Raw genomic sequence first — 21,912 nt, forward strand, 5'->3', positions numbered from 1 at the left:
CCGCGGGTGTACACACCGGAGGTGAAGGGTCTTCGTTGGTTTACACACCGGAGGTGAAGGGTCTTCGTTGGTTTACACACCGGAGGTGGAGGGTCTTCGGGGTGTACATGCCGGAGGTGGAGGGTCTTCGGGGTGTACATGCCGGAGGTGGAGGGTGTCCGGGATGTACACCCCGGAGGTGGAGGGTCTTCGGGGTGTACATGCCGGAGGTGGAGGGTCTCCGGGGTGTACACCCCGGAGGTGGAGGGTCTCCGGGGGTGTACACACCGAAGGTGGAAGGTCTCCGGGGTGTGCACACCAGAGGTGGAGGGTCTCCGGGGTGTACACACCGGAGGTGGAGGGTCTCCGGGTGTGTACATACCGGAGGTGGAAGGTCTCCGAGGTGTGCGCATCGGAGGTCGAGGGTCTCCGGGGTGTACACACCGGAGGGGGAGGGTCTCCGGGGGTATTTACTGTGGGGCAGCAAGGTGTCGGAAGGTGTACCCTCTAGAGGTGGAGGCTGCCTGGGGTGTAGTGTTTAGGAGGTGGTGGGTGTCTGTGTGGAGATGGAGGGTGTGTCTGTGTGTACGTGTCGCTACGTCGTGACCTGACGATGGAACCAGCAGGTCATAGTGCCGGTGTTCCTGCACACGACCCAACAGGATCCTGCTCGTATATGTCTCATGTGCTCCCTCTGTGTTGTCGGGTGAGGTCAGGACACACGATGATGTCTCGGTAATGTTGTCGGGGGAGGTCAGGACACACGCTGATGTCTCGGTAATGTTGTCGGGGGAGGTCAGGGCACACGCCAGTGGTGTGACAGTAGGTGATCCAAGTACTTCATAGAGGATCATGACTGGCTTATCTCCACCACCTACGTGCTCCTCTGGCTCCCGCTCAGCCACCTAGCTCATCTGTGGCACCCGCTCAGCCACCCAGCTCATCTGTGGCACCCGCTCACCCGCTCAGCCACCCAGCTCATCTCTGGCACCCGCTCAGCCACCCAGCTCATCTCAGATTTTCTTTCCCCATCATTTTCCGTTCATGATCTTTCATAGCGCTTCCTTGCCTCATGAGCAACAGGGATCACCGTGTGATGGTTCACTGTTCGTGCTGTCGTAACATTATCGAGCGGTATGGACTCTGTAGACGGAATCCTGTGTAACGTGGAGATCCCCCAGTCTGCACCGCTGGCAAGTTAAAAAAAAAAAAAAGTTGAGCACATTTTTTTTCGGATGATGATGATGGTCGTTGTTGGCCTGGGGGAGGGGGGGGGGGCACGTTACTGACGTGGTCGGGGAGGAAATTATGAGAGGAAAGAGTTGCACGGTAGAGGGAGGGAGGCAGACACGAACCTGCTGGTCCTTGACGTTGCTGACACTGTGGTGGTTCCTGTCGGGTAGTCCCTGACCTAGACGGAGGAGGAGGCACGTGAGTCGCTAGTGACACCGAACCTAAGCCGAAATAATACCTGTAGGAGAGAGATAGATAAGAAGTAATACCTGTAAGAGAGAGAGAGAGAGAGAGAGAGAGAGAGAGAGAGAGAGAGAGAGAGAGAGAGAGATGAGGGACAACCTGGCGGGGAGGGAAGGATTCCTGCTGAGGAAAGAGAGCATCAACAGTGGAGGAGGATGGAGGGAGGGAGGGTCGCCCGCGTGTCTGATCAGAACCAGGGACGGGGCAGCCAGCTCTCGCCACGGCTTCACCTGCTCCCTCGCAATGAAATACGCTCGAGACCTGAGCGGAATCTCTGATGTTCCGGGAGAAAGACTCGCCCAGATGAGTGTTTCCCTCGCCTGGGTGGGTCAGCAGAAGAGCGTTTAGGTGTGCCGCCGTGAGCAGTAAGTGGAGGGTGGCAGGTTTGGTGGGTGGGGTGTGGGGAGCCGTGAGTGGCAGACGGGGTCAGGTTTCGAGGCAGCAAGTGAACGTGTAGTGTGCTGACGTAACCTGCTCCCATCCTCCTCCTCCTCCGCTTCACACACCTTCCTTGTTCCCCACCGCCGCTCCCCTTGACGCTCGGACAACCACTGTATTGTGGGGTCGTAGGTGTTCCTCTTACATCTTCCTCAGGTACCCGTGAGGGCTTCACCGGAGCAGTTACTTGTGTCTCGAGTGTTCCGTATGTCCTTGAGACCTTAAAACACACACACACACACACACACACACACACACACACACACACACTTACACACACACACACACACACACACACACACACACACACACGCTGTAGTGGTCGGAGAAATGACTCATGATAATTTGATCTTGGGAGATTGGAAGAGTCCTGGAGACGGGAATAAATTTGAGTATGCTGGACGGTACGTAGCTCATGAGAGGAAATCGATGACAAGAACCACACAGAGAGAGACCCAGAAGGTGACCCTATCGAGGAAGCTGTGCGCGAAGTAAGCACATCCTCCACCCGGAGCTAGGCTATACTGCGACACTGGTGTCAACTTGGAGGAACAACATAAACCTCGTGGAAAGCCTCCACAGCCAACTGGACGATGGCCAGAAGTGACGGGAGGGACGTGAGGAAGTGTGAGGGGGACTTTGGGGAAGTGTAGGGAGGGACGTGGGGAAGTATAGGTAGGAACGCCTGGTAGTATAAGGAGGGACGTGAGGAAACAACTCTCTTGTATTTACCCGTTGGGGACCAGTGGGACAAGCTCGGCCGACAGGAAGTCAACGTGCGTGCAGTATAAACAAAGAGTGTGAGTGTAAGGGGCGGGACCTCACGGGCGTAAAGCTCCCCTCCTCGGTGGACAAGTAGGTAACAAAACGGTAATAACGCCCACGAAGGCTTCTGTTTTGCGCCGTTACTCTTCTTGATCTCAGCAACTGACTTGCCTGAAGGTATGGATTCCGACCTGGCTATGTTTGCGGATGATGCAGAGGTCATGGGGAAGCGGAGAACGAAGAGGATTACATGTACTCACAAGGCGACTTAGACAGACTGGGAAGTTAGTCTTGATAACCGGTTGACGAAGTTCAACCAGAGCCGTTGTAGTGAGGAAGGGACAGAGTAGAAGACTTCAATATGATTATCATTTAGCAGGAAAGAAGTTTGAGAATTGTGTGTGTGTGTGTGTGTGTGTGTGTGAGAGAGAGAGAGAGAGAGAGAGAGAGAGAGAGAGAGAGAGAGAGAGAGAGAAGGAATTGGGAGTCGACCCAAACCAGTTACCAGAGTCCCACGTTTAGGAGATGAGTGAAAGAGACAGACTGTCCTTTGGCAAACATCTGACTTAGCTTTCAAGTAGGTGGATCAGCAAGTATTCTGCCAGCTTGTCAAATCCTACATAAAGCCATATGTATCTTAAGCTTGGATCCCACACCTTAAGAAGCACAAACAGCTAATAGAGAAGGTCCAGAAGAGGGCAGCAAAAAGGGTATCCGAACTGAGAAAGCTAAGTTACAGGGGAGAGGCTAAGGGCATTTTTAAATTTGCTCACCATAGGAGATGGAAGAGTAAGGGGTGACCTGATCACAACCTTCAAGTTTTCTTTTTTAGAAAACAGATTGATGACGTGGACAGTGAACAGTTCTTCACGAGAGGTACAGATAGAGCAGCCAATGGACGTGACATGACGTGAAGGAAGAAACTCGCTGATAAGACATGTTCAGAAGTGGTTTTATTGTGTACGACTGGTGGATGGTGTACGACTGGTGGATGATGTACGACTGGTGGATGATGCACGACTGATGGATGATGTACGACTGGTGGATGGTGTACGACTGGTGGATGATGCACGACTGGTGGATGATGCACGACTGGTGGATGATGTACGACTGGTGGATGATGTACGACTGGTGGATGATGCACGACTGGTGGATGATGTACGACTGGTGGATGATGTACGACTGGTGGATGATGTACGACTGGTGGATGATGTACGACTGGTGGATGGTGTACGACTGGTGGATGATGTACGACTGGTGGATGATGCACGACTGGTGGATGATGCACGACTGGTGGATGATGTACGACTGGTGGATGATGTACGACTGATGGATGATGTACGACTGGTGGATGATGTACGACTGGTGGATGATGTACGACTGATGGATGATGTGCGACTGGTGGATGATGTACGACTGGTGGTGGATGATTGGAAGTTGATGACAGGATATGGTTAATGCTGAGAGCAAGAGATGGGGTCCCGGTACAGTATAAAGAGGTAATTACTCACACACACACACACACACACACACACACACTCACACGGGCCTTCTTGTGGTTAGCGTTGCTGACCATGAGTCATCACGGGCGACCCGGGGTCTGACTCTTATTGGTCAGGCTAGGGTGTGTCTGGCTGTGTGTGTGTTTGTATACATTCATATGATGCTTATAGACAAGGTTGAGGGACAGGGCAGCACAAGTGTAAAATTACGCGCACACACACACACACACACACACACACACACACACACACACACACACACACACACACACACACACTCACACACACGAGCACTTTTTCTCAAAAATGACGAACTTCTGTGTTGGATGTTTTGAATTACTCTCTCGTCCAGGATGTGCCGAGTGTGTGTGTGTGTGTGTGTGTGTGTGTGTGTGTGTGTGTGTTGACACTAGCATGACGAGCCTGTGGTGGCCGTCTGCCTGACTGTGCATGTGATGATGTCATCTTTATATACCGCCTTGTGGGAGCCTCCTGCCTGGCCCCGCCCCGCCCCGCCCCGCCCCGCCCCGCCCCCCCCTGTCCCATCCCAGACCCAGGCCCCTCCCCCAGCACCAGCCTCTTCCCTCCCAACCCCCGTGCCTTACCCCCATCCTGCCTCCTCTCCATCCCCAGCCCTGCCTCACACCTTCCAGTCCTTGCCATAACCCCCTCCCCCAACGCCCCTGCCCTGCCTTGCACGCACCCTCTGCCCCCATTTTACCCCTCCCCAACCCCTGCCTTCCCCACACCCCCAGCCCCTGCCTTCCCCACACCGTGGCATCATCTGCCCTGCTCCTCAGCGCTGCCCCACATCCCCCGCGCCTCACCCCTGCCTCGTTCAGCTGTTCGCGGTCTCTGCCCCGCTTCCCAGCAGCTGACAGCAGGGGGGGAGCACTCAGGTGGAGGCTGCAGTATGGATGAGTTGATAGTTCAGATGTGTTGTGCCCGAGCCGTACACTACAGCCGGGGAAGCTCTCACCTTCCTCTCGTCCCAACTCCCACACCATGACGGGTAATGTCGAGGTTATGGTCAGGGATATTGTTGATGTAACCACACGGAGGAATGTTTTGAACGACTAAAAAAAAATATTTGTTACAAAGTTTTGAGTTTTTTTTTAGATGTATTTTAAAGGAAGTCAGCATATCTAACGTGATGAGAATGGTTGTATAGACGGCTTTTGCATGCTGAGTCTAGCGCATTACGAAGGCAGCAACACCACCGTGGCGGATGGGTATTACGGTGAGAGAGTGACTCACTCCCCCACGACCTACGGGGAGAGAGAGAGAGAGAGAGAGAGAGAGAGAGAGAGAGAGAGAGAGAGAGAGAGAGAGAGAGAGAGAGTCATGTCAACTTGCGTTGTGAGTCCAGGTTGAGGGAGTCTGTTTTTTCGAGGAAGTAAACGTAATGCAGGCTACAGGGGAACGCCCACATCTATACTGGGGTTTATAATCTGACACGTCCCTGTGTGTGTGGGGGGAGCGCGGGGGGGCGCCGCCCTAACACGTGCTGTGTGTTACGCATGGTGGTCCTTCGTGGGCCACCCCGTCTCCTTCCCTCCCTCCCGTGTGGTGATGATGGAGGTGGGGTGGGTCAGGCGGGGTCTGGTAGTGGACGGCCGAGGTTAGGTGGTTAATGCCTCGCTCTGACGGAGGGACGGACGAGAGGGAGGGTGAGTGGCTCATCCTGTGACCCCATCATTGACCATCCTCTGGCCAGTCGTACATGCCACTCCTCCTCCTCCACTTCACCTACCCACACACACACACACACACACACACACAGGTAGGGTATAGGCTCCATTACGGTACCCACCAGTGTACGGGGGACTCCCCCCTTACCTTCTTCACCCCGGATATCTGGGGGTAATGATGTCCCCTTCCCCAGACATCAGGTAATAGTGATGTCCTCTGACTTCACTTTGTCTCTCAAGTTTTTTTTTGTCACCATAACTCGGGCTAACCAAACGACCCACCTGACGTAAACAACCCGGATCAGTAGAGTTGCGTTATGGTGACGTTAATGGTCGGCTGTTAATCCAGTCTAACAAGGTCGTTAGTGGTTCACACACAAAAAAAGCACAATTACCCAAGTTTTTGCGTCGTGTGGTGGTTCATAGCACCAGTCATGTGCTTATGGTGCCGGGGGTGTGATAACTTGGGTTAATACTGGAGCAGTGTAGATATACTGATCAATGAGGAGGTATACTTCCCAGTGTGTGCGCTTAGTATACCTTACCTGACGAGGTGAGTATGCTGTCGAATGTGGACTGTAGTAAGAGAGAGAGAGAGAGAGAGAGAGAGAGAGAGAGAGAGAGAGAGAGAGAGAGTTGTGTGTCAGTTCAAGTCATGCCTAGCTTAGTTATGTGTGAGAGTGTGAGTCACTCTCCCACGACTCTCTAATTGCCAGCTGTAGCGGCAGTGTCACTTTGGCTGTGAGAGAGTATGTGCGGCCTCCCCAGCTACGTTTGGCCAGGCAGGACCCATGCTCGTGGGCCAGGGAGGACCCATGCTCGTGGGCCAGAGAGGACCCATGCTTGTGGGCCAGGGAGGACCCATGCTTGTAGGCCAGGGAGGACCCATGCTCGTGGGCCAGGGAGGACCCATGCTCGTGGGCCAGGGAGGACCCATGCTCGTGGGCCAGGGAGGACCCATGCTCGTGGGTCAGGGAGGACCCATGCTTGTAGGCCAGGGAGGACCCATGCTCGTGGGCCAGGGAGGACCCATGCTCGTGGGCCAGGGAGGACCCATGCTCGTGGGCCAGAGAGGACCCATGCTTGTGGGCCAGGGAGGACCCATGCTCGTGGGCCAGGGAGGACCCATGCTTGTAGGCCAGGGAGGACCCATGCTCGTGGGCCAGGGGGACCCATGCTCGTGGGCCAGGGAGGACTCATGCTCGTGGACCAGGGAGGACCCATGCTCATGGGCAAGAGGAGAGATAGGTCCCGTGGTGATGGGAGAAACCGAGGAGATTCCCTGGTGATGGAGAAGGGGCGATATGTCATAGAACCTCTGTTGGACCCACACCATCACCTCCTGGTGTGGTGCCTGCCATACGTTGGGGGTGTCGCACGTTGAGACCACACCACCTTCTAGTGTGGTGTCACGCCACCTCCCACTACGGTGCCGTGTGTCAGCTGGGGCCACAGGTGAGCCCACGTCCCCCGTGTGACCAACTATCAGGCTCACTCTCTTACATTAAGGACAAATGAATCACCTCGTAGGTAACACGTTTTGGAGACGGAGTGATTCATTTGCTCCTAATGTCGAATTTACAGTTTCAGATGTCTGAACTGCTGACTGTATTGATTACTTTAAACTTGATTTAGATTTTTAGGACGACATATCTCCCCCCGTCGAACTTTGCAGGCGACTTTGGCTCTGTCCCCAGAGGATCCTTCTGTGAGAAATGTTCTAACTGTGTATGATGTTATGGAGAGGTAGTGGTGAGCAGGAGAGTGTCTTAATGGTGTTTTCTTCTCTTGTTTCAGATTTATCTAAAAATAGATTTAGCGAACTGCCGGGTGAGGTGACGGATTATACCTCGCTAGAACAGCTGAACCTCTACCACAATGTTATCAAGCATCTGCCCGAGTCTGTGGCGAACCTCCAGTCCCTCACACACCTCAACCTCAGGTGAGACAGCCCTCACACACCTCAACCTCAGGTGAGACAGCCCTCACACACCTCAACCTCAGGTGAGACAGCCCTCACACACCTCAACCTCAGGTGAGACAGCCCTCACACACCTCAACCTCAGGTGAGACAGCCCTCACACACCTCAACCTCAGGTGAGACAGCCCTCACACACCTCAACCTCAGGTGAGACAGCCCTCACACACCTCAACCTCAGGTGAGACAGCCCTCACACACCTCAACCTCAGGTGAGACAGCCCTCACACACGTCAACCTCAGGTGAGACAGCCCTCACACACCTCAACCTCAGGTGAGACAGCCCTCACACACCTCAACCTCAGGTGAGACAGCCCTCACACACCTCAACCTCAGGTGAGACAGCCCTCACACACGTCAACCTCAGGTGAGACAGCCCTCACACATATCAACCTCAGGTGAGACAGCCCTCACACACCTCAACCTCAGGTGAGACAGCCCTCACACACCTCAACCTCAGGTGAGACAGCCCTCACACACCTCAACCTCAGGTGAGACAGCCCTCACACACCTCAACCTCAGGTGAGACAGCCCTCACACACCTCAACCTCAGGTGAGACAGCCCTCACACACCTCAACCTCAGGTGAGACAGCCCTCACACACCACAACCTCAGGTGAGACAGCCCTCACACACCACAGCCTCTTTGGAACTATGAAGAAGTTGGCTTAGTCTTCGTTTGTCCTCATAAGAAATTCCTTAAGGCATAGAAAACGTGCCTAGAAAAATGAGAAGCTGTAAGAATTTCGAGTGAATGTGTCAGCAATTTTGGTGCAATTGAATATTATTGGTGGGGGATTTGAAAGCAAGATTGTGTGTTGTGGCAGTTGTGGGTATGACTGGGGTTTATGGGGTGTCCAATGTTGAGAATGAAAATGGTAAACAGCTCCTGAAGATGTGGGTGCTGAAAAAGTTCTGGTAAGTGGGAATACCTGGTTTAGAAAGAGGGACATACTTATGTATACGTGGGTGAGAGGGTTACATACCTCATTGGTTCATGTACTAACTGATGGACATGCAGAAGAGAGATTCTTAGATGTAAATGTGTTGAGATGGGCATTTAGTGCTATGTCTGATTACTGCTTGATAGAGGTGAGGGTGAAAATTGGCAGAGACTTCAGGAAAAGAGGAAATGATAACAGATGGGAAAAGTGTGGTTAGATAAGTCTGGAAAAGAGGTTTGTATGGAGAGACACCAGGAGGGATTGAGTGAAGAGTAGCAAAAGATGAGTAAACGAAATTACAGATGTGAATGAGTTATAGGAAGTGTTTAGAGAAGCAGTGCTGACATGTGCGAGAGAAGTGTGTGGCATGTGGGAGGTGGGCATGTGAGAAAGGGTAGTGAGGGGTGGGATGAGGAAGTTCAGTTGCTTGTGGAAGAGAAAAGAGAGGTGCATGGCCGGTAATTTTCCGGGAAGGGGTACATATGACTGGGAGATGTACTGGAGAAAGTGACAGGAGTTCAAGAGGAAGGCGCAAGGCGTGAAAAATGGTGCTAGTAAGAGTTAGGGTGAGCAAGTATCAGCAACCTTAAGGGAGAATACGAAAATGTTTTAGGAGGAGGTTAATAGTGAGACAGCAAACAGGAACATCGGTGAAGGGAGCAGATGGAGAAATTATAACAAGCAAAGTTGAGATGTAGAGGGGATGTGGTGAGTATTATGAAGGACCGTTGAATATGTTCGATGATATGGTTTTTGGACGTGGGGTATGCTAAGTGAGAGTCATGGCAAGTGACGAAGAGAAGAGGAGGTGAAAGCATTGCGTAAGGTGAAGTTCAACAAAGTGAGTGGGATTGCACTTAATTTCTTTTTAAGAAAGAGGTGAAGTGTAGCTGGTTGGTTGTTTAGGATTTTCAATGTATATATGGTTCATGATATGGTATCTTAGGATTCGTGGAATGCACACATAGCGCCATTAATAAAGACAAAGGAGGCAGAAATGAATATTTGAATTACGGAGGTATGATTTTGTTGAGTGTACCTGATAAGTTGTGTGAGTGGGTGAGGGTATGTACGGAGTGTCGGACTGGGGAAGAACAATGTGGTTTCAGGAGTGGTGAAGGACGTGTGGCTCAGTTGTATGTGTTGAAGAATGTGTTCGAGAAATGCATAGAGAAACAGAAGGATTGGTATGAGGTATTTCTGGATCTGGAGAAAACATATGATAGGGTTGGTAGAGATGCCTTGTGGAAGGTGTTACGAATATACGGTGTAGGAAGAATACTATTAGAAGCAGTGAGGAGTGTGTATCATTAGGGTAAGACGTGTACAGTAAGAGTAGGATGAGTGGTTGTAAGGTGAAGGTGAGCCTGCGGCAGGGTGTGTGAGATAACCATGGCTGTTTAATCTGTTTATGGATGGTTTTGTGTGTGAGGTGAATGCAAGGGTCTTGGAGGAAAGGGCAGGTCTACAGTCTGTCGGGGATGGGTTGGGTTGGGTTGTGAGATGAGGCAGTTGTTGTTTGCTGATGTCACGGCTCTGGTGGCAGATCGATTCGGGTGAGAGACGAGAATCTCGTTTCTGAGTTTGGGAGAATGTGTGAAAGAAAGTCGAGAGTAGATGTGAATAAATGAAAGGCTGTTGAGTCTTGCAGGGGAGAGGGACAGGTTAGTTGAGGCGTGAGTTCATCTGGAGAGAACCTGGAGGATGTGGGATGTTTCAGATGCTTGGAAGTGGACATGGCAGCGGTTGAAGCCATGTGAGCGGAAGTGAGTCATGGGGTGAGTGAGTGGGCTGAGGTCCCGCGCACAATGAGGGATGTATGGAAAGCGAGATCACTGTCTTTAAGGGCAAAGATGGGTATGTTTGATGGTACAGTTAATCCCGGCGGTGTTGAATGGATGCAAGACGTGGACTTTAAGACAGAAATGGAGAGAGGAGGGTGGATGTGTTCGAGTGTAAATGTGATGATATGTGGTATGAGAAGGTTTGAGCGAATAAAGAATGGTAGAGTAAGAGAAGATGTGTTAGTAAGAGGAGTATCTATGAGAGCTGTGGAGGGTGTGCTGGTATGGTTTGGACGTATGAAGAAGATGGGTGAGGAGATGACTGACAGTGTATACACGTCAGATGTGGGGATAACATGGAAAAGGGAAGAACCAAGGAAGAGTGGAAGGATGGATTGAATACTTTGAGTCTTCAGGGATGATTGTGTCATTGGGAATTCAATCTAATCAAAGACAGTTTTTTTCTCCAAAGGAGTCTACATTTCCCTGCTACTGGAAGTAGCGCAGCCTTGAGTTGTAGGAAACTATATTATGATTATTATTATTATTATTATTATTATTATTATTATTATTATTATTAATATATATTTATATATATATATATATATATATATATATATATATATATATATATATATATATATATATATATATATATAATGTAAGGTTAGTTTTAAGTGGACAGGATCCTGTATGTCCCATGTGTTTGGTAATATTCTAACTTGGATCTAAAGGTATGTAGAAATATTTTGTTAGATATGTTTCAAGATATGGTTGTACTCGAGAGTGGATGTATTGAAGAGAAAATGTTTACGACTCCTTGAAGCACGATGGTACGATCCTTGGGCATGAAAGCGTGACCTTCGACCTAATCCCAAAGGGTCAGGACAGAGGCGTTATTGGAAGCGTGGATACTTCCAACATAGTTATATTACAGGAGGTAGGAAGTCTTGGGTCGAAGACGGTGCAGTGTTGTGTGTTTGCACGCTGACTTACCCCCGGCGGGTAAACGCAAGGCCACTCTATACCAGGGGTCAGCACTTCCTCCGTCAGCGGGTAGACGCAAAGCCACTCTATACCAGGGGTCAGCACTTCCTCCGTCAGCGGGTAGACGCAAGGCCACTCGATACCAGGGGTCAGCACTTCCTCCGTCCCCAAAAATGTTGTCTCGGGCGAGAGGTAAGTAGCGACTACCTGGGGATGAAGGATGACGCTGGGTCGCCGCCACCGTGGACGGTGTTGGAGGAACGCAAGAATGACGGAAGAAAACGAGGTGGCATGTGACGACGCGCGGGGCTTCGACGCAGACTGCGCCTTGCGCTCCTCGCCCGTCGCTCGTGTTCCTAGATAGAATAGGCTGGGGAAATGCGAACCTGTGACGTCACGCCTCAACCTGCGAGTGAGATGGACGAGTCAATGGAACACTTCGTTCAGGTGTCAGAAAGCAGTGCTCAGATCCGCTAGACGATAACTTACGGGTTACGTAATGTGACCCCTAGGCTCGTACTGCTGGTGTGGCTGACACTACGGCTTCTCTACATTTCAACAAACTGTGAATGACTTCGTAGTGAGTGTATTGCTTGTTAGTATGTGGAGTTAACTGTTGGCTTTTTTTTACAAGGATGTGTTTGGATTAGGTAATGCAGGCCGTGGGGGAGGTAATGTTCGAATTAAAAGCCTTGTACTTAGGATTTCGTACATCGGCTGATGTTGGTACAAAACGCAGTTCTTGAAGGCTCCACTCACAGACAATCGTCCTCACGACCCGTAAGATAAAATCCTTAACAGATACAGACAAGTGAGAAGTGAGGCAACTCACAATGAGAGGGATTAAGGTACTGGAAACCGTGCCTTTTTTCAGAAGGATCGGGTGATCATTGTGGGGGGGGAAGACGTGTAAGGTAAAGAGTTCTAAAGTTTGGAAATGCAAGGAAAGAAAGAGAGATCACGAAAGCCCAGCTTGGCGTTGCTGCCATATATTAACCAGGAGATACAGTGGTGGCTTAACCGAGAGGAAGGTGAGTGTGATGATTACGATGATGAAAATGTGTAATAAATACGTGGTGAACACGTGAATTTTACACTGGAAGAACACGTGTTCATTAGTAGAACGTAGAGAGGAAGTAAGCGAGAGTGAGCGTGGTAATGTTGAGCAAGGTGAGGGTAAAGCAGGTCATATAGATTATAAAGTTGAAATGATTCATTTAGAACGTTGCCAATTTGTTCTTGTGAAAGTTTTTGGTACATTAGTACGTAGGGTCTCGGTACGTTGTGCATGACAAGCAGAGGATGGAGGGAGGGAGGGCTGGATGTGAGTGAGGCCATTGTTCGTGTGTTCTCGACTTTACCTCGCTAAAGAATGAAAGAGTAAAAATAATAATGGGAATAATGATATATATTTATTATTATTATTATTATTATTATTATTATTATTATTATTATTATTATTATTATTATTATTATTATTATTATTATTAATATTGTAATTATTATTATTATTATTATCATCATTATTATTATTATTATTATTATTATTATTATTATTGTAGTTATTATTATTATTGGTGTATGTCCCCTGCAGCCGTAACCAGCTGTCCGTGGTGCCCGGGTGCGTGTGCGGGCTGGGGGCCCTCCGGGTCCTGGACCTGTCTGGGAACCGCCTGGTGAGTCTCCCGGAGGAGGTGGGTCAGCTCCGGAATCTCATGGATCTGGACGCTTCCTACAATCAGCTGGCCCACCTGCCACCAGCCCTGGGCGAGCTGGACACCATGCGGAGGCTCAACCTTCGGAGGAACCTCCTCCAGACGCTGCCCCCAGGTGAGTCCCTTCCCCCAGACGCTGCCCCCAGGTAAGTACCTTCCCCCAGACGTTGTCCTCGGGTGAGTCCCTCCCTCCAGATGCTGCCCCCAGGTGAGTACCTTCCCCCAGACGCTGCCCCCAGATGAGTACCTTCCCCCAGACGCTGCCCCCAGGTGAGTACCTTCCCTCAGACGCTGCCCCCAGGTGAGTCCCTTCCCCCAGACGCTGCCCCCAGGTGAGTACCTTCCCCCAGACGCTGCCCCCAGGTGAGTACCTTCCCCCAGACGCTGCCCCCAGATGAGTACCTTCCCCCAGACGCTGCCCCCAGGTGAGTACCTTCCCCCAGACGCTGCCCCCAGGTGAGTACCTTCCCCCAGACGCTGCCCCCAGGTGAGTACCTTCCCCCAGACGCTGCCCCCAGATGAGTACCTTCCCCCAGACGCTGCCCCCAGGTGAGTACCTTCCCTCAGACGCTGCCCCCAGGTGAGTACCTTCCCCCAGACGCTGCCCCCAGGTGAGTACCTTCCCCCAGATGTTGTCCTCAGGTGAGTTCCTCCACCCAGAAGCTGCCCCCAGGTGAGTACCTTCCCCCAGACGCTGCCCCCAGGTGAGTACCTTCCCCCAGACGCTGCCCCCAGGTGAGTACCTTCCCCCAGAAGCTGCCCCCAGGTGAGTACCTTCCCCTAGACGCTGCCCCCAGGTAAGTACCTTCCCCTGACGGTGTCCTCGGGTGAGTCCCTCCCTCCTGGGCTGTACTGGTGGAGTACGGCGGTGAGTACCCAGCATGTACTGAGTCCATGGGGTATTGCTGTGTAGTCATGCCATGAGTACACACACGATGTTATGAGTACTTCATGAGTACAGTGGGGAGTGTAAGTTGATTATGGTGGTGGGTAGAAGTTCTCTGGTGTGAAGGCATCAAGGATAGTACATTGAAGTACATACAGTGTGATGATAACCGTACCTAAACCATGTCACGAGTACAATAGTACATTAGTAGGGCAAGTACAGTCTCATTGCCGATAGTTAGTATGTAATGAGAATGTTGAGTACATGTGAGGATGGAGTATTGTGGTAAGAGTAGTGTAGGCTCGATGTTTTGAGTACATTGTGAGTACATATAGCAGTACAGTGTGTGGCTTGAACTGTTGTAGTACCTAACTAGTGAAGACGTGACTAGCAGTTACTTGAGGTCAAAGGTTGTCTGCAGCGACGCGGAGACAATTGCACCCGCTGACCTTTGACTTCATGACCTGCCATCATGACCTGCCATTAACTTTGACTTCATGACCTGCCATTAACTTTCCAGATTTTCGCAATCCCACGCCACCAAGAGAGTATGTGATGCCTGGTGTATGCAAGCCAACCTTATAGTTCACTCATTTGTAAATCCATACCTCTCGTGACAAGGCAGTTACTCCGTTAAGTGACCTTTGACCTGGTATGACCTATGACCTGGTATTCTAGGGTGTAAGTAAGGTATTCAACGGATATGTCATGGATGGCAACTATGAACACTTGCATCACACATCATTGCGAGGGAATGCCTTTCTTAGTTGCCTCCCCACACCAAGCATCGTCTCTTGTTGGACGAGTGGATCAGTAAGGAAGGTAATCTTTGCTTTTATCACGACAGCTTCACCTTACGACTGTACCGCCTTTTGAACGCAGTAGTGCGACGGTACGACCCATGGGGGTAGTATGTCCTGGCCTCTGATGTGAACATGAATGGTAGTTACTACCATCGTCCTCAAGGGGCAGACGGTTGTGGTCAAAGGGAAAAGCTCATTTTTATTGTGTGTGTGTGTGTGTGTGTGTGTGTGTGTGTGTGTGTGCGCGTAATATTGATGGAAGTGACGCATTGATGACACATGATCATTCCATCCTTCGTTCGTCTAGTCGTTATCGATAAAGTAAATATTATCTTATATGCTCGGCTCTGTTGATGATGGCACTGTTGGAAAACACATGCCGTCTCTCGTTGGTTGCCGTCTCTCGTTGGTTGCCGTCTCTCGTTGGTTGCCGTCCCTCGTTGGTTGCCGTCTCTCGTTGGTTGCCGTCTCTCGTTGGTTGCCGTCTCTCGTTGGTTGCCGTCTCTCGTTGGTTGCCGTCTCTCGTTGGTTGCCGTCCCTCGTTGGTTGCCGTCTCTCGTTGGTTGCCGTCCCTCGTTGGTTGCCGTCTCTCGTTGGTTGCCGTCTCTCGTTGGTTGCCGTCTCTCGTTGGTTGCCGTCTCTCGTTGGTTGCCGTCCCTCGTTGGTTGCCGTCTCTCGTTGGTTGCCGTCTCTCGTTGGTTGCCGTCCCTCGTTGGTTGGCGTCTCTCGTTGGTTGCCGTCTCTCGCTGGTTGCCGTCTCTCGTTGGTTGCCGTCCCTCGTTGGTTGCCGTCTCTCGTTGGTTGCCGTCTCTCGTTGGTTGCCGTCTCTCGTTGGTTGCCGTCTCTCGTTGGTTGCCGTCCCTCGTTGGTTGCCGTCTCTCGTTGGTTGCCGTCTCTCGTTGGTTGCCGTCTCTCGTTGGTTGCCGTCTCTCGTTGGTTGCCGTCTCTCGTTGGTTGCCGTCTCTCGTTGGTTGCCGTCCCTCGTTGGTTGCCGTCCCTCGTTGGTTGCCGTCCCTCGTTGGTTGCCGTCCCTCGTTGGTTGCCGTCTCTCGTTGGTTGCCGTCTCTCGTTGGTTGCCGTCCCTCGTTGGTTGCCGTCTCTCGTTGGTTGCCGTCTCTCGTTGGTTGCCGTCCCTCGTTGGTTGGCGTCTCTCGTTGGTTGCCGTCTCTCGCTGGTTGCCGTCTCTCGTTGGTTGCCGTCCCTCGTTGGTTGCCGTCTCTCGTTGGTTGCCGTCTCTCCGTTGGTTGCCGTCTCTCGTTGGTTGCCGTCTCTCGCTGGTTGCCGTCTCTCGCTGGTTGCCGTCTCTCGTTGGTTGCCGTCCCTCGTTGGTTGCCGTCTCTCGTTGGTTGCCGTCTCTCGTTGGTTGCCGTCTCTTGTTGGTTGCCGTCCCTCGTTGGTTGCCGTCTCTCGCTGGTTGCCGTCTCTCGCTGGTTGCCGTCTCTCGTTGGTTGCCGTCCCTCGTTGGTTGCCGTCTCTCGCTGGTTGCCGTCTCTCGTTGGTTGCCGTCTCTCGTTGGTTGCCGTCTCTCGTTGGTTGCCGTCTCTCGTTGACACAACCGGCCCAGCTCAGATGACGCCCCCTCCACCTGAGGCGGGAGACTGGGGCTCTGCTGAGGTGCTGCAGGATGAAGGCTGGCTGGTGTCTCGCTCTTACTTGATGTCATTAGAGAGTACGTCAAGAGCTGTGGTGAGGCACTGAAATAGAAAGCTGGCTTGACTGCCGCCCATGGTTGATTTGATGAGCCCGGGGTGCCACTCACTGTTTAGTTAATTGGTAGAGGTCATGTAAGGCATAGAAATGGGGGATTTGAAACTCTACGGATATGGAGATGAAGTCCGGGCGAGCTTTATTGGTTACTGTGAACTGAATTTGACGAACATAGAAGACGGGTCGATGGTTGTCGATCACTCAGGTCAAAAAAAGAAAAAAAAAATGTAGTGATCGAAGGCAAATACAATATCGTTATAGATATTTAGGGTCCTGGTAAAGAAAGGTCTGTGACCAAATTGTCGTTAGAATATATGATACAGAGGTCAAGTATAGTACATGTAAAGACTTGAGCAGGAGGCACGACCTTTGGGCATGGCGGCCCTGGGGTTGTACCACTGACACTGTGATTTAGTGAGAGAATAGCAGACCTGGTGATGGAGAGGTCAAGTCGACGATTGAGGGGGCCGTGTTAAGGGTTGTTACCCCGAGACGTGTGAATGTTCCATATAGTGGCATGCGGACTGCAGCGCCCAATAAGCAGATACATCAGACTCTTCACACTGAGAAAGGATGGCCTCAGACCGTGCTGCGCGGGTAGAGACGAGGCCAGGAAACCTGGTCACTGAGACCCTCTAGCTTGGTAATGGTGGGAGGAGGGCTTGTTATTCTCTATCTACCGAGTGTGAGAGTTCAGGTAGACTTCTTCTGTCTGCTGTGAGAGCGAAGGTAGATAGAAGAGTGAGAGCACGTGTGTGATGGTGAAGGGCAAGACATTGCTGGGAGAGAAGTACGGTCGAAGTTGTGGTTAGAGGCCAGCGGGAGGAGCGACCTAAGTGATGATGTCCGCTGACTGCCCCTCACACTTCCGCTCATGATGATACTCTCTCCCTCCCTCCTCCCTTGTCCTCTGCTCACGCTGCTCAACATGCTGCTGCTGCTGCTGCTCTTGCTTCCACCCTGACACTACCTGCTGTTCCACCTGCTGCGTCTGCTAAATGTACCTACCTCTTGATCCTCTTCTGCTGACGCAGCACACAGTGAGGACTGCAGAAGCTCCCCCCCCCCCCCGCAGGAGAGAGAGAGAGAGAGAGAGAGAGAGAGAGAGAGAGAGAGAGAGAGAGAGAGAGAGAGAGAGAGAAGGGGGGAAACCTGATAACAGCCATCACGTATGTACGTCAGCTGGTTGATGGCGACAGTGAACGGTCGGTCCTTCAGGAGAGAGACACAGGTGCCAGAGGAAGCAGCACAGACCATGAACAGGAGGCTGAGCTGAAAGACGCGGGCAGAAGCAGCCGTAGAGACACGCTGGGTTAACCTCACGGTGGGAGGGAGAGGTGGCGAGGCTACACCAAGTGGAGGGCGAGTGGCGGTCGTTCTCAAAGGTCTTACGAGACTACCTGGCGGTGAGAGCAAGTTGAAGAGACGGTGGCATCGCGCGTCTCGAACTCCCTCTCCCGCCGTGCTGCACAAACAGACAGGGAGGTGTACCAGACCTTCCCCACCGTGTGGATGTGTTGTGCAGGTTGGGTGTGTGTTGTTGTCACCTGCAGGACTGATGCGTCGCATTCTGCTGCTCCTCCACCATCACTACCGCCACTCGAGGTCTTGACCCGTGCGGACTCCCTCCACTCGTCTTTATTACATGCTCCACCTGTGGTGGTGGTGGTGTCCTGCCCTCGTGTGGTGGTGGTGTGGGGAACACCAGAAGTCTGGGTGTGTTGGTGGAGTGGGGGAGGAGGGAGAAGTGCGGTGGCGTGAGGATGGAGGGGAGGAAATGTGGTGGCGTGATGATGGAGGGGTTGAAGAGGGAGATCACCTCCCCGACCCTCCCAGTTAGTTAGAAGGTGAGGCGGATGTATACCACATGTTTTGGGAGGGTGGGCGCGGCGCGTGCTGAGGGCCCTCTCCCCATGTGTTCTTGTTCGTGTGCTTCTTGTCTGGTGACGTCACACACGCACATAATCATCCTACGCCATCATCGACTTGTTTTCCGTCACAGCTTCTCTCACTGGATATTTTTTTTTCTTGCATTCTCTGAACGTTAGTAATAGTGCTGGTTGACGAGTCACTTTTACCGGGTGTCTTTCGTGTGTAGGGGATGATTGATAGCTAGATAGATGGATGGGGGCACGTGTGGAGGGGGGGTAATTAATGGAAATTATGGGGGAAGAGGAGAGTGAGGTGTGTCCTGGGGAATATTGATTGGAAAGACGACGCTCTCATACCATGAGCTGTGACAGTCATTCCCTCTTGCTACCACACGGCCTCATGGTCTGGTAACCACAGCGGCAGCTGCTGTGGTTGCAACAGCCGGGGTAGTGGTGATGTTGGTGTAGCTACAGCATGAACAGCAGCAAGAGCAGTATGAGGGCCAGAACAATGAAGTGTTAGGGAAAGGAGAGAGCGAGCGGAGGGGAACGTCCCATACCAGACAAGAGCCTAAACCCTGGGTTAGCTGTGTCTTGTGGCTTGCAGGGAAAGTGGAGGTTGAGCAGAGGCAGGAAAGTGGAGAGGGAATGGCTGTACAGAGCTTCCTAGTGCATTCTCCTCTCAGGTCATAACTGAGGGGAAAGAATTAGATTGTCCTGCCATTATTGTATCTATAACTTCCAAACCGCTATGAATAGTAATAAGCAAGATCTGCTAAGAATTGTGGCAAATCTTGGTTAATGGTTTGTAATATTATGAAATGCTTTTGACTCTTGTATATGAGATGGACGTGCCAGTTTAAGTCTTTAAGGTTTCTTTGATCTGCACATCTTTCGGCTCTCCTTCCTTGGTGTGAAGATGCCTCAGCAAACCTTCAACTGTCCACCCTTGGTTTGCAAGCTCCTCATCTTTCCTTCCATAGTCTGCAGATCCTTCAGCTGCCCACCCTTGATCTGCATATCCTTCAGCTTTCCTCCCTTGGTATGCAGATCTTTCAACTATCCTCCTTTTGCAGATCCTTCATATTTCATGTCTCCGTCTGCAGTTCACATATCTATCCTTCTTTGGACTGCAGATTCTTCAGCTTTCCTCTCTTCGTCTGTGGATCTTTAGACTTTTCTCTTTTGATCTGCAGATCTTTCAGCTTTCCATCCTTTAACTGCAGATCCTTCTGCTTTCTTCTCTTGGTCTGCAGGTCCCTGAGCTCTCCTCCCGTGGTCTGCAGATTTTTTACCTGTATTCTCTTTGAATAATTTGTTGCTGTAATGGTTGACAGATTAGCTTTGTTTCATTTTTGATCAACAGTGGTGTTCCTCAATGTTCTGTTCGGGCTCTTACCCACGTCCTGCATTGTCACTGATCTGTGATGTTCCTCTCGTTTTGCCAGTGACCTGTGTTATCCATACTTGTATTTTTCATAATCTTCAAGCATACTTTACCGTAGTCTTGCCTATCTCAATCTGTAATCTCTCTTATCCATGCTTCTTCTTTCTGTCAACAACCTCCAGAGAAATAACAGTATTCGTTCATGTACTTATGCCTTAACTCTGTACGTTTCTACAGTCTTCAGAGACCAACCTTCCTGATTTGTCCATTCTATGTCATGCTTTGCCTCAGCTTCCTCCCTCATGCTGGATCTGGAGAAGATCTCTTAGTGGGATACTGTCCTTTAGTTCAGTGCTTCCAAAACTCTGTATATATCACCATTGTTCTCGCTCCGACATTTCCTCCTGCTCTTGTCTTTTCTCTGGAAAATTCTCTCATTGAGCTCTTCCATTGCGCCAGTGGTACTTGGCAACATCTTGTGATCTTTCTTTGGAAAAGCACTTGGCAATGGCTGGGTGTAGGCATCAGGTGGACGAGGACACAGATGGGCCAATCTTGTGTACCTTTGTCACAAATATTTATTATACCCTTTCCCTCCCATCCTGCTGGCTCGCTGGCTCCCTCCCTGCCAGCACCTTACAGTCTACTTCTCTCACTTCTTCGTCAGCCTCCTCCTGCCACGTTCCTTTACTTCTGCTGCTGCTTTGTTGTCACTGTGACACCTGTTGTTTCTCCATGTCTATTCTCTCACTGTCTCTACCCAGCTTCTGTTATAATCCCGTTGCTCAGCCTCCTGTTGCTACTGCCGTTGTTTCCAAGCTGTTTGCCCCTCTCCAGTTGATGTTGCTGTGGTTTCCCTGTCATTCTCCTGCTCCCTTGGCCCCACCTGTAGCTGTTCTGCTTTCTGTTGATGATGTTCCCTCCCCATATCCTGCTGTGCCACTTGTGTCATGCCCACTCCTAGCTGAGAGAGAGAGAAAGAGGAGAGTTCCTCCTTTTGAGTACTGGCGATGAGATTTTGCCAAAAGGCAGGGCCAGGGCATAGCATATACTGCAGGAAAATGTATAGTTATGAAGAATGAGTCATGCGAGTTAAATGTAGTCAGGTGTTATAGGTCAGATGGAGAGATTGTATGTTTGTGAATTGAAAGCCAGCAACCCATGTACAGGTGAGGGAGAATGAAGAGAGAGCAAGCAAGGCCAACGGAGTGAATGCAACAGCCACTGAAGAGTTGGCAGACTGCGTAACCGTCTCTAACCCCTCGTCATACCCGGATGGATGGTACCTCCCAAGTCAGTGGCTGCCTGCCTCCTACTATATACCAGAAGTAAATGGCCAGAGAGAGAGAGAGAGAGAGAGAGAGAGAGAGAGAGAGAGAGAGAGAGAGAGAGAGAGAGAGAGAGAGAGAGAGAGAGAGAGAGAGAGAGATTGTTTTTATTTGCATTGTGGTAAGTGTGGATGGATGGAAATGGAAGTAGGAGGTTATACATTATTAAAGTGGAGAAGTTGATGGGTAGATGGACAAGTATAAGTGGTTGTAGGTGAACGAGTAGGTAGTTTTAGATGAGATGGCCTGTAGATATGATGATTTGGATAGGGAGCTGTGGTTTCGGTCATTAAACGTCTGTTTCCTGGGAAATTAAACACAATAAGTTTCCAAGTGCACTCTTGCCTGATAATCACACCATTAGGTGTAGATACAAGAAATATAACAGTCAGTTGATATACAGTGAAGAGACGTAGCTAGGACGCCATTTGGTAAACAAGTGACAGCCCGAATGGAAGTTGGGTGCATTCAAGTCTGGCAACATGCGTGCCAAGATTTTGTCATGTGGACAAGAAAGGGAACAATTTAAAGAGTTTATCAATAATAAAGCTATCCAATTTGCATTGACCTTCACAAATATTAATTTTACAGTTCTTTGTGTATTTAAGGATGGAACATTCAGTGGTATTTCTTGTGGTACAAGAGTTAGTTAATAACTCAAGATGGCATTAC

At 50.7% G+C, this 21,912-nt stretch overlaps 1 protein-coding gene across 10 annotated transcripts in view; it reads left to right on the top strand.

The window, feature by feature from the left end:
• Lrch (Leucine-rich-repeats and calponin homology domain protein) overlaps positions 1–21,912 on the top strand; it is a 313,181-nt gene that overhangs the window by 161,846 nt on the left and 129,423 nt on the right. For all 10 annotated transcript variants that reach the window (XM_071679927.1, XM_071679928.1, XM_071679934.1 and 7 more), the window contains exons 2-3: positions 7,649–7,793; positions 13,138–13,373. In XM_071679927.1, coding sequence (XP_071536028.1) covers positions 7,649–7,793; positions 13,138–13,373 — 381 coding nt within the window. The remainder of the gene's footprint in view (positions 1–7,648; positions 7,794–13,137; positions 13,374–21,912) is intronic.

This window comes from Panulirus ornatus, chromosome 30 (assembly GCF_036320965.1).
Source record: "Panulirus ornatus isolate Po-2019 chromosome 30, ASM3632096v1, whole genome shotgun sequence".
In the NCBI taxonomy this organism is placed as follows: Eukaryota; Metazoa; Arthropoda; class Malacostraca; order Decapoda; family Palinuridae; genus Panulirus; species Panulirus ornatus.